The sequence below is a fragment of the Dipodomys ordii genome, unplaced genomic scaffold, assembly GCF_000151885.1.
Source record: "Dipodomys ordii isolate 6190 unplaced genomic scaffold, Dord_2.0 Scaffold41, whole genome shotgun sequence".
Taxonomy (NCBI): Eukaryota; Metazoa; Chordata; class Mammalia; order Rodentia; family Heteromyidae; genus Dipodomys; species Dipodomys ordii.
The window spans coordinates 13,606,875-13,620,198 of record NW_012267257.1 but is presented as its reverse complement, the minus strand read 5'-3'; the positions used below and the strand labels follow the sequence as shown (position 1 = coordinate 13,620,198).

At 40.9% G+C, this 13,324-nt stretch overlaps 1 protein-coding gene across 1 annotated transcript in view; it reads right to left on the bottom strand.

Moving 5' to 3' along the window:
- Adamts12 (ADAM metallopeptidase with thrombospondin type 1 motif, 12) overlaps window positions 1-13,324 on the bottom strand; it is a 231,629-nt gene that overhangs the window by 25,550 nt on the left and 192,755 nt on the right. The window contains exon 20 of the mRNA XM_013018671.1: window positions 4,633-4,785. Coding sequence (XP_012874125.1) covers window positions 4,633-4,785 — 153 coding nt within the window. The remainder of the gene's footprint in view (window positions 1-4,632; window positions 4,786-13,324) is intronic.

Below are 13,324 nucleotides of genomic sequence, written 5' to 3'. Positions count from 1 at the left end.
AGGACTTAACTCTATTATTACTTGTTCACCAGCCTGTGGTCCAAAGACTGGGTTGCCAGAGGTTAGTAAATATCTAATAGCTAGTTCTAACTTTTGCTTAGAGATCAAAGTTTATCAAAAGCTTTGTTGGAACAGTCTTTTATCCTTTGTAAAGTTTTTTTAAAGTTAATGAATTTATTTCTTTTGCACACTGATGGATGTAGCAGGCCTCATATTAAAGGTTTGTTTCTTAGCCTGGCACTATTGGGAGGTGGTAGAATCTTAAAAGGTAGAGCCTACGGGGAGGTCTTCCTGATATTACAGGCATGTTTGCGCTGCACGTGCTCACCACCACGTAATGTGCTGCCACAGGCCCCAAACAAAGAGACTAAATGTATTATGGATGGAAACCTCTAAAACAGTGAGCCAAAACAAATCTTTCATTTACAAGTTAATTATCTCAGGTATTTATTCCAGTGATGGAAAGCTGATTAAAACGTTTTTTTTGATCCTTACAACAACTCTGTAGAGTAATTAGAGGCAACATTTCTACTTCATTTCTGAGGTGAGAAGACTAATGCTCCTAAAAGGTTAGATGAGTGGGTGACTGTACATGCTAATTAACAATAAGGCAAATCGCTATCTCACATGGGTCTGATACTTAAGTCTACCACTGCCTCTAGGATTTAATTCCTCAGAGCTACATTTTCTTTCCTTCTTTCTTTCTTTCTTTCTTTTCTCTCCTCTTTTTCTTTCTTTCTTTCTTCCTTTCTTTCTTTCTACCACTTGAGCCACAGCACCACTTCTGGCTTTTTTCTTTTTGCTTATGTGGTGCTGAGGAATCGAATCCAGGGCCTCAGGCATGCAAGGCAAACGCTCTACCACTGAGCCACCTTCCCAGTCCACAGAGCTACATTTTCTAAAGTCTACCTCTGGGACAAATCTAGGACAACAACCTTGATTTTGTTGCAGATGTCTTCATTCATGAAAGGGAAGAAGCAAGTCACAGTCTGAATGTGCAGTCCTGTTCTCCTGCTAGATACAAGGAGCTCTCATGTCAGTGAATCAGCCTTCATTAAGGAGAAGAGTAGTATGGAGTCTGTAATCTAGATATCACCTTGGAGGAGAATTTCCAGCGAGGAACCAGGACACTTCAGGTGTGGTGCCATGGGTTCAGGAAAGATTGCAGCATACCCCACCCTCCTAGAATTCAAGGGCTTCTGGCTTTGAGTGGTGAAATAATGTAAAAGAGTCAAGATAAAATTAAAATTCTTAAGCCGGGCACCCTTGGCTTACTCTTACAATCCTAGCTATTTAGGAGGCTAAGATCAGAGGGCTGAGGTTCAAAGCCAACCTGGGTTTCTCTCACCTTTTCACTGTTTGCAGGTATATTGATTATCCCCAAGTGGGGATTATCTCCAATTAACTACCAGAAAACTAGAAATGGAACTGTGGCTCAAAGGGGTACAGTGCTAGCCTTGAGTGAAAAGCTCAGGGCTAGCACCCAGGATAAACCTTTCAATGGTTAGATATATCTTTACAAGTTTTGATAAGGGGGTTACATTTTAACATATCTATCCAATTTATATGTCCTCTTTTTTTTGGAGGGGGTCCAGTTGTGGGGCCTGAACTCTGGGCCTGGGCACTATCTCTCAGCTCTTCAGCTCAAGGTGAGTGCTCTACCACTTAAGCCACAGCACCACTTCCGGCTTTTTTTCCCCCTGCTTATGTGGTGCTGAGGAATTGAACCCAGGGCCTCATGCATGCAAGGCAAACACTCTACCACTGAACCACCTTCCCAGCCCTAAATGTCCTCTTCTTTGTCCAGTGTTATTGGGCCTGGGCATCATTCTGTGGCTCTTTTTTCCCCCCTTAGGTCATAGGGGTTGAACTCTGGGCGCTGTCCTTGCACTCTTCAGCTCAAGGCAAATGCTCTACCTCTTGAGCCACAGCGCCACTTCTGGAGATAAGAGTCTCATGAACTTTCCTGCCCGGGCTGGCTTTGAACTGTGGTTCTCACATCTCAGCCTCCTGAGTAGCTAGGATTATAGGCGTGAGCCACCAGTGCCCAGCTCTTCCATGGCTCTTTACTCAAAGTAGGCCTTTATTTCTTGAGCCACAGTTTCACTTATAGCCCTTTTTAGAAAATGGCTAGCCAGAGATAACAATCTCATGGGCTTTCATGCCAGGGGTCACTGCAAACTACACTTCTCAGATCTCAGCCTCTTGAGTGGCTAGAGATTACAGGCGTGATCCACAGGTGCCAGCTGCCCAGTGCTTGTTGATCAGAATCACCCCTTCCATCCTCTGTCCCTCCTCTCCCCCAGTCTCATGTCACATTCCACATTGCCTTTATCACATGTTAGATTGAGTATTATGTCTCCACTTGTTTCCCGTTTGCTTTTTCATTTATCCACTCCCTTCTCATATTAGAATTCTTACTTCTGCAAAAGGTATCTGAATAAAGGCAAAAATGTCAACTTAGTAGAATCTATAACTCTCTAAGGGCAAAACCAGAAATCTATTTGCCCATTTTAGAGGTTTCTCTCCCAGTGAGCTTCGATGGAAGGAGCAACCCCATTAAAGCTGAGAAAGAAGGCTTAAATCTTTCCTGATACATATTTTGGACTCCAGATATCCATATGAACGGGTAAGTAACATGGTAATAAGAAGGAGCTTCCTTTGCTCACCAAAATTTAAGATAAGGTCTAAATGAACATTCCTAGGAAAGATACCATAACAGTGAGAAAAAATCAGCCATTGACTTTGATGATTAAAATAATATCTTTAATGTAAGGTTTATTTATTGCCCTATAAAGGAGATGGAATGAAGCGATCAGACTTTAGGTGTGGTAGTCACTACCTTCTGGAAAAAAAAAACTGTTGATATGACAGAGATAGAGCTTAGGAAGCGGTTTGGGGAAAATCAATGTATCTGCAAACAGTAAAAGGGAGAGAGAAACAGGGCTTTCTTTAGGAGACCTGGCTGGACATGAGTTCTCTAATTTCTTGCTGATGGTCTTATATCGAATAGAATTCCTCAGGCTGGAATTGACCTTTTCAAAATTCCAAGCTACTTCATGTACATGTCCTTCTGTAAGCCATTCAGTTTCCAAGGAACTGATTAGTCCCAGCGAGGGGACAGTGAAACTTTAGGATTAGCACAGCATTTGGCAAAGTCAGGGATTAAAAAAAAAAAACACAACCCCAAACACTCTTGAGATGTTTTTGGATAAGAAAGAGAATTTGTAGCTAAAATTCAGGCCTTGCTGGATTCCGAGTTTGTTATGAGTTGGAAGAGAAAGAGAAAAGAACCAGCATTCATTTATGGTGACAAAGAATGAGCGAACTTTTTCTGAAGGAGCAGTGTCACTTCCTCTTCTCCTGAAGAGCAGAGCCTTACTTTGGGAAAGGGCCTAAGGCTGATCAGTGGTACTTTATGCTCTTGTCTGAAGGTATGTCTGCTAGGAGAATCAGAGATTTCTACACTGTGGCTCTATTTGTCTGGGGGGGGGGATGAACTCTTCACATTGACAGAATCTCAATCTTCCTCACACTTCTGCTCTTTGTTTTCTCTTTGCCTGTGGCTCAGCTGTCAGGAAAACTGGTTCTCTGACAAAGGGACAGAAACCTACAGGGAACATTAGAGTTCCAGTGGATCCCCAAAGACTACCATAGCTCTGCTGCAGGGTGATAAGTAGATTGTGCCTGGTGAGTGTGCCCAAAGCACCAATTCACAACATCTTTTTTACAAGAGACTATACAGGATGTGACAGTAAAGCGAGTAACCGTGGCCCAATTAACAAGGGCATTAAAAAGATCACCTCAATGTCACCTCAATACATACATTTTTTTTCTTGATAGTACTGAGGTTTGAACTCAGGCCTACTCACTTGTTAGACAGCTGCTCTACCTCTTGAGTTGCATTTTTGCATTGGTAGGTTTTGAAGTAGGGTCTCACTTTATGCTCTGCCAGCCTGAGCTGGGATCCTCTTACTTTGCTCCATTCTCTGGGGCTAAAAGGTACATGCCCTTGTACCAGCTTCTTCTGTAGTTGGGATAGCAGGCATATGTCACTGAGCCCAGCCATTGAGTGAGAATGAGTCTCATGAACTTATTTATGCCCAGGCTAGTCATGAATCATGATCCTCTGGGGGATCATTACCTTCCAAGTAGCTAGGATTATAGGCTCAACTACCATGCCGCATTGAAAAATGTACTTTTCATAACCAAATTATTCTTTATATCCCAGTTTTCTTTTCAGTATAAGTCTGGGAGATTAAACTGTGTATTTGTTTTGTGAAGAGCTGCTAAGCCATGATTTAATTATATATGTGACAATACATAATTATTTATTATTATGCTAACTTTAAATAACTTACAAATTGCATTGCATGCTGAACAAAGCAATCAATTATGCAGACTTAACTTTTTGTTCCAGTTTATCCAGAAAAGAAAGGGCAGGCGGGCAAAATGTAGGTGAGTTAATAAAAACTCTAAACTTCTGAGATTTTATGTAACTTGAGCGAGGCCTATGGTATCACCCATGATTTGTTTATCCATGGTTTTTTAAGAGGCAGTAGAAGGGAGAAGAGAAAATGCCATTAACAAGGAGCTACAAAAGACTCCCTCATCTCAAGCCCGAGAGCTTACCTTGCTCCAGTTTCCTACTCTCCAGCCAGCACAGGGACGAAGGTGGCATCTCTTAGCCGGATCGGGCTTCTGAATGGACTCACAGTCGGCATCCATCTGGGTGCTGCACTCCACACTCCTCCAGTAGGCCCCCAATCCACAGGTGGTGGAGCACTACAGCAGGAAGGAGGAGGAAGAAGAAAGAGGCAGAGACACACACGCTTGTCAGTGAACTCGGGCCAGGACTTGGTGCTAGCTTCTAAGACTGTTCCAGAGATATTAGATGATACCGACACTACAGTTCCTACCAACACAACATCAGAATCTCTGAGTATTTAAATTTTACCATTGCTAGCTTTAATAAAAGTGTAGTAGCTCAAGCCTGTAATCCTAGCTACTTGGGCATCATGGTCTTAGCCTGAGCAGATAAGACGTTTATGGACATTCATCTCAGTGGTTGAGCTTGGTGTGTACACCTGTTATCCCAACTACAGGGCAAGCACAATGGCTGGATGTAGCATCCAGCATCTCTCAGCCACAGTAGCATGGAGAACTGCAGAGCATAAAGTGAGAGCCTACCTTGAAAATAACCAATGCAAAAAGGGACTGGAGTGTGGCTCAAGTGGTAGAGCATCTGCCTTGCAAGAGCAAAGCCTGGAGTTCAATCCCAACAAACAAACACACACAGCAGAGTCAAGGATCTCTGGCTTACATGCAGGGGGAAAACCCAATGCACATGTAAACATGGTTTCCTCTAAAAGTATCCTGACGTCAATGCCTAGGAGGGAGCGGGTGCACCGCCATGCCTCAAACCAATGCTCTTCAGAGTGGCGCAGCATCTGAGATCTCCATGCTTCTTTCCCCATCTCCATCTAATGCTGCTATGACACTCACTAATTCCTTTCCATAGCAAATTCTGGAATGCAGGCAGATATTTTTACAGTGCAAATAAAAACACTGAAGCTTAGAGAATTGGCTTGCCCTAAGAGTAAGATAAAGTTTCCCATAGCCACAATGCAGTATGATGTCTGCCACAGCGATGCCACTCTAGTTCCTAGAGGAAGAACCTGGGACCTTGTTCAATACAGACTCTGATCCAGGAGGTCTGCAGTGCTGACAAGATTCTGTACCATTGATGCTGAAGCGGCTAGCCCGCATACCATACTTAGAGTTAGACAAATGTCACAACACGATCCTTTTCTCTACTTCATGCGCCAGTGGTGAATTAATCAGTCACTTTTTCTTATATGTAAAGCTCATCCCTCTCAAGGTGTTTGCGTTTATTTATAATTCTTAAATATCCCATGTTTAGCTTGAACATAATATTTCCTGCTCTTGCTTTTGGACCCCTGACTTTGCCACAAGACTGCTGAATGATCTCACATGAAACAAAACCAGGAAACTCAGTGGACCAGACTTTGGGTGGTCATTATAGTCAGTCAGTGATCTTTGGAAGTCATTATAGTCTACGTTTGGCTGACCTTCAACAGCTACCTAACAAGCCAATCTGATCTAAGTGGAATCTCTTGGTGCAAGGTACAATTGTTAATGTACAATTCAATTCTGCAGTTGGCTAATTTTGTAACCAGACTGTGTGATTCTCTAACTCCTCTAGCTTGTAAAACTAGTAATAACCAAGACCTCCACTATTGGGTTGTTGTCAGGACTAAAGAAAATCACTCATGCAAATGGAAACAATCAAGAACTCTAACAACAACAGATGCTGGAGGGGATGTGGACAGAAGGAAACCTTACTTCACTGTTGGTGGGAATGTAAACTTGTTCAACCACTTTGAAAGCAGTATGGAGGTTCCTCAAAAGACTTCACATAGAACTCCCCTATGACCCAGCAATCCCACTTTTGGGCATTTACCCAAATGTTTACAAACAAGACCACACTAAAGCTACCAGCACAACTATGTTTATTGCAGCATTATTTACCATAGCTAAGATATGGAGCCAGCCCAGATGCCCCTCAGTAGATGAATGGATCAAGAAAATGTGGTATGTATACACAATGGAATTCTATGCCTCCATCAGAAGCATAGGAAATGGAAAAACTTGGAAAAAATTATATTAAGTGAAGTAAGCCAGGCCCAAAGAAACATAGGTCCCATGGTTTCCCTTATTTGCAATATCTAGTATATCTATGAGTCAAGCAGAAAAGGTCAGATTAGGTGATGTTAGGAAATGAACCCTATGATATGTATTCAAATTTTTTTTCTTTCATGCATATGTTTCTAACGCATTTATAAGATTATTTCTTTGTTGCTTTGTATGTCCCTCCCCCACAGTATAACCCCTGCTTTCACTGTATTTGATGTCAGTATAACTTGTGGAGGAGATGGGGAAAAACAAGTCATTTAAACAGGAATACAGGTGGACCTGTTGCAACAATGAGAAGTACAAGTTGTCATGTCGAAAACAAACTTTACAACTTTGGTGTGGGGGCGAGGATTGGGTGGAGGGGTTGGGGGGAGGCTGGAAAGGGATGGGAAGGGTAAACAAAGGAGGAGGCTACAATGCTTGCTAAGAAATGTACTCATTATCTTGCCCATGTAATTGTTTTTTTTTTTGTCGGTCGTGGGGCTTGAACTCTGGGCCTGGGCGCTGTCTCTCAGCTCTTCAGCTCAAGGCGAGCACTCTACCACTTGAGCTACAGCGCCACTTCCAGTTTTCTGGTGGTTTATTGGAGATAGGAGTCTCACGGTCTTTCCTACCCGGGCTGGCTTTGAACCGAGATCCTCAGATCTCAGCCTCCTGAGTAGCTAGGATTACAGGCATGAGCCACCAGCGCCCAGCTTGCCCATGTAATTGTAACCCCTCTGTACAATATTTTCACAATAAAAAATAAATAAATTAAAAAAAAAGAAAATCACTCATGCATACTGCCTTGGACATCCTCAGTGTTTTACAACTGTTTCCTATCAAACATAACACAGCCACCGAGTCAGGGACATAGTATCACTTTCCAGACCTGGGGGCCAACAGAGTCTAGGTCCATGAACAAAGCCACACAGATAGTATACTACTAATTTCATGTGCTTATGTAGAGCAAAAAGAAAGTACTTAACCTAACTAGGAGTTTTGAAAGTAGTGCTAGGGATCAAATGCAAGGCCTTGCTCTGAGCTATATTCTCAGTCCCCAAGATAATTTTTAATTAGGCTAAATTCCCAGATCAGGGATGATCTTGCTAAATCTCAAGTGAAGGCTATAGTTTTTTGTGCACTATTTATGTTGCACAATAGTGCACACTGTCTCTGGGGGGGGGTCTGAATCTAGTTCTACTCATGAATAAATATTTCTGTATTTCTTCCTAAGAATTTCTACTTAGGTACCCAGTGACACTCAAAAGATTAAACTGAAAAGAGTAAACCCATGGAATAAAAGTGAAAGTAGGGCTTCGTTGTTTAGGGTTTTGCTAATTTAAGTCTCAAACAAGGAGTTGAGGATGAGGAAGAAAAGAAGACCCTGAAGATGTTATCCTATAAACAATTTTAATGATTTTAGTGATTTTTAATGACCATTCAATCAGGTCAAGAACATGTGTCAGGTGCTCAGAACTGGAACTGATGTTAAAGGTCATGTCAGCCTTGTGTGAAAGGCTGTGGAAAATCATGCTGTCACTTTCATTCACACGACACAGCCTACATTTAATTGACTGGCCAAGGAATCTAACTGAATGAGATAGTTCACTGAGGTGAATTTCTGTCAAAATAAGAGCCATACCTGGCACATTGCATAGCATGAAACTTCCAGTTTTGTAAACATGGATCTTAACAAACACATCCTGCATGCCTCCTATGTGCCTAATACTCTTCTATAACTAAGTGACTCATAGTTAGTTCTGGGAGTTAACTTCATATTACAGACGGAAGGTGAGGACATACAGGTAGTAAGTGAGCCATGATTCAAATTTGGGAAGTCCATTTCGAGTCTTAGATCTACAATTTAGTTTTTGTCAATTACCTAATTTTCAAAACTATACTAAAAGAACAATAGGGCCCCTATTGTTAATGGTCTTTTAATTTTATGGGACAAGAATTCGGAGCACAAAGTAAGAGAGACATCACATTAAACATTAAGGAATTTTAGGAATTACTTCTTGCCTTTATGGAAGAAGCTCAAAACTTGCTCTTGGAGAATGGATACAATTGGAAAGGGCAGAGGAGGAGAAAAAGGAAATTCCAGAGAGAGGAAATAACTTGAATGAAAGCATTTGTTGGGATAGGCAGACATTAAGGGATTTTAGCAATTTGAATTTGTTGAAGCATAAGATGGATGAAGAAAAGTAGAAGACAGTAAGGTTAGAAAACCAAATTAGTGAGGTTAATGGTATTAGTATACCTGATCTGGTATGTTAGTAAGGAAACTAAAAATTTGTGAGCAGGACTTTGGGAGAATTAGAAAAATCTTTTTTTTTTTTTTTTTGTCCATCATGGGGCTTGAACTCTGGGCTTGGGCACTATCCCTCAGCTCTTCAGCTCAAGGAGAGCGCTCTACAGCTTGTGCCACAGCACCACTTCCGGTTTTCTAGTGATTTATTAGAGATAAAGAGTCTCACAGACTTTCCTGCCAGGGCTGGCTTTGAACCATGATCCTCAGATATCAGTCTCCTGAGTAGCTAGGATTACAGGCATGAGCCACCAGCACCCAGCTTAGAAAAATCTTTTAGAGGACAAATATGATAGTCTTGTCAGGCTTGCAAGAGTTAGTCGAAAAGACTGGAAAAGGGAGAGAATGAAGGCACACAGGCCAAACAGGAAGCAAAAGCTGAAGTCCCAGGCAAGAGTTAGAACCAAAGATCCTGCATTCTCAGCTACGGAGCCACTGGCTTCTTGTACTGGACAATTCTCCCTTAAAAGAGAAGAGTATTACTTCAACATTGCAGGGCTTTTTAATCATTCTTGGCTCTCAGACAAGCAGCCCTCTCTCAGTCCTCCCGTGGCCTCCATCATTGTAACAAACAAAAGCAAGCCCACTGACTCTCCTATCACATCTACCATTGGAAACCATGAATCCTTACACTAAGAGGAACAGAGTAGAACAGAGAAGAATAGTGAAGTGGTACTGAGTTGAACTGGTAGGGATTTTCAGTAGGTAAGAGATAGATTGACATCGGTGGTGATGCTAGAATTTGGGGAGCAGCGACTAAGAGGTGTGTGACCTTTCTGACTATGGAAAGAGGCTGTTCCAAAGAAATAGCTTCAGGAATGAGCAGCACAAAAATCAGAGACAAATGAGAAACTCAAAACTGATAGCTTCTACTCTGAGCCCTGACCGGTGATAATCTCATAGAAAAAAATAATGTAATCCTAAAACATACATAGAGAGAGAAGATATGAGCTGGACTCCCACTCAATGTGGAGCTCTAATTTCATAATACCCATGTGATTATAAATATTTCAATGGGCCAATTCCTCTTTTTGAGTCAAACTGCCTAGAACTAGCAGATATCAATGGCTCAGTTTTGGTTAGCTGTGATGTATTGAATAAAACAGCTTATTTTTGTCAAAGTCAAATGATGACATTTGAGTCAAAATTAATTCTTGGGTCTTGATTTACTATAATCTGAGTTCAAACTGTCATCATGGCTGATGTGCAATTTATTTTGCTTATTTTACTTAGTTGTAATAATTTCTTATTGAAGCAACATGTCAGTTAATTAACATATATTAAATATCCACAGGGCAAAATCATGACAACATTTTTTTTTGCCTGTCCTGGGGCTTGAACTCAGGGTCTGGGCACTGTCCTGAGCTTCTTTTGCTCAAGGCTAGCACTCTGCCACTTGAGCCACAGCACCACTTCTGGCTTTTTCTGTTTATGTGGTACTGAGGAATCAAACCCAGGGCTTCATGCATGCTAGGCAAGCATTTTACCACTAAGCCACATTCCCATCCTGACAACACACTTAAATACAATAATTTCACAAATTCTCTGGGATTTGAGGATGAATGAAAAGATAAGAGGATGGGAAAAAAAAACCAAACTGTGTGTGTGTGTGTGTGTGTGTGTGTGTGTGTGTGTGTGTGTGTATGTGAATCCTGGGGTTTGAACCCAGGACCTGGCTGCTGTATCTGAGAATTTTTGCTCAAGGCTAATGCTCTAGCACTTGATCCACACATTTGGTTTTTGGTAGTTAACTGGAGATAAGAATGTCATGAACTTTGCTTGAACCATGATCCTCAGATCTTATCCTCCTGAGTAGCTAGGATTACAGGTGTGAGCAACTGGGGCCCAGCTCAGAGCCTGAACTCTGGGCCTGGGCACTGTCCCTCAGCTCTTCAGCTCAAGGCTAACACTCTACCACTTGAGCCACAACACCATTTCTGGCTTTTTTCTGCTTATGTGGTGCTGAGGAATCGAAGCCAGGGCCTCATGCATGCAAGGCAAGCGCTTTACCACTGAGCCACATTCCCATTCCCCTCAGAGCTACTTTTTAATGAGACTTTTGTATTAACTTGTGGACCGAGAAGGACTTGTCTTTCCTTATTAGTAGTCCTAATGTAGGACACTATTTATTACTGAGATAGTCCCTTAAAGTACTCCCCCTTCTTTTTACCCAAATTCATATCTTCTTCCATTCAAAACTAAAATTGTATGCTCCAGTGTCACCAATGTCCTGCTAATTGTCAAATTCAATAGGCCTACTCTTTTGTTCTTAGACCTTAACAGTACCACCTAGCTGGTACCAAGAGTCTAATAGTCTTAAGTATTGCTTTATTGCTAATTAGTCTTTCTCTCAGGATTCATTCTGTTAGGAAGACTCTTGAAATGTTATGTTTTCCCTAGTCTCATCTCCCCATCCACTGACTTTTGCAGGTATTTTGGGGTAATCTCAGTCACTGTGAACACTCTAATATCCCCCATCAGCCATGACTACCAGATCTTATCTTGAGTTCTGTTCTCTCCCAAGAACTTCAGATCCAGACACACAAAAATCCCCAAGTCATCAGTTGGATACCCCAGAGTCACCGGCAATTAAATCCAGTAAGCTTAAAGAAGCTTATTGTCCAAACTGCTTTGACTAAGAGAAGACAGCAGCCTGGTTATCTGATTTTTAAAGAGGGCAGATTTTTTTTTTTTGGAAGGAAAGAGAAAATTTGAGAGTACTGTTTTGATATGTTTTAGATCATTCTAAAAACACCTAAACAGATGAATTTTATGTCAGAATAAATACACTGAATTCACTGTAGTGATGCCCTACAGACCATTTGCCATGTGAATCAAAAGTGCGAATCAGTGTTAGGGTAAAATACTTTCTTGTGAACTACATGATTTTCTCATGTGTCCATCCAGGGTCACCACAAAATTAGTGTTGCTTTATGTAATATGACCAAAGGAGCAATAAAATAAACCAACAGCCCAGGGGAGGGCCATGTTTTCTGATGTGCAAAGCAAAGAATAATGAGCTCTGAAGTCTGTCTGCCTGAGATCATATCCCTGCTCCATCCCTCACGGGATTTTGGCTACAAATTTGACCTTCCTCAGCTTCAGTTTCCACATCTGTAAAACAGAAAAAAGTATTATCAATATCCTTGGGCTGTGGTAAGGTTAAATGAGCGAGGTCATGCTAATTAGCTTAAAATCATGCCTCTAATGCATCCTGTAAGCTTTATCACTGTTATTGACAATGTATTCCCATTATTAGGAAAGAAATGTGATCAAAATGCTTGGCCTAGTTCTTACTTCATCTTTCTTTCAATAAATTAGGTTTCTGTGAACATGTGAATCCTGAAGCAGGATTCTCATGAATGGAGATAATAAGATGCTGATTCATAAAAGTAATCCAAAGGCAAATAATGATAACATTTGATTCAAAATAAAGCTTTGAATTTAGATACTTATTTATGATATAACAGTTCCATGACCAAAGAGACTGATTAATTTTTACAAAAGAATCCTATAGATGTAAACTGTCAATTTGTGCTAAAAGCCATGAGAAGATATAGCAGGTCAGAGTGGAAAGAGAAAGTTCATTATCCAGTTGCAATGGGGGTCCTTAGGCAAGTCACTCAACAATTAAACATCTTAAGATTTCTAATTATAAGTTAATATAAATAACACAATATTCTCCAGGATTACCCCTCTTATGAGAAAGGACAGGTGACAGTAGTTTGAAAATTAGCATGCTCTATATCTGGTTATAATTGCATTGTTTTCTTACATGACATACTAATATCTCCCCTCTCTTTACCAAAGGAAATATGATATGAAATATCACAAATGCTAGATGATGATTATTTTGCCTCACATTCTCTTTATGGATATAACATTATTATTCTTTTTGGCAGTCCTGGGTCTTGAACTCAGGGTCTGGGCACTGTCCCTGAACTTCTTTTGCTCAAGGCTAGTACTTGAACAACATGCCACTTCTGGCTTTTTCTGTGTATGTGTTACTGAGGAATCAAACCCAAGGGTCAATGCATGCTAAGTAAGCACTCTGCCACTAAGCCACATTCCCAGCCCCAAGATCACATTATTTTTAACAAGTTCACACATTGTACGTTCAAAATTCAAATAGGTGAGAAATGATTTTATTGCTTCAAAAGATTTCATTAATTCTAGAAATGGAAAAACAAGTATCTGGAGACTGAAAATAAAGGCCAATGATTTCCATCACATTTACTTTCTCCTTCTTCTAAATTCTAAGTTTTACAATGAATTTTCTTTGAGACAGAGTCTTGCTATGAAGCTCTGGCTGGCTTA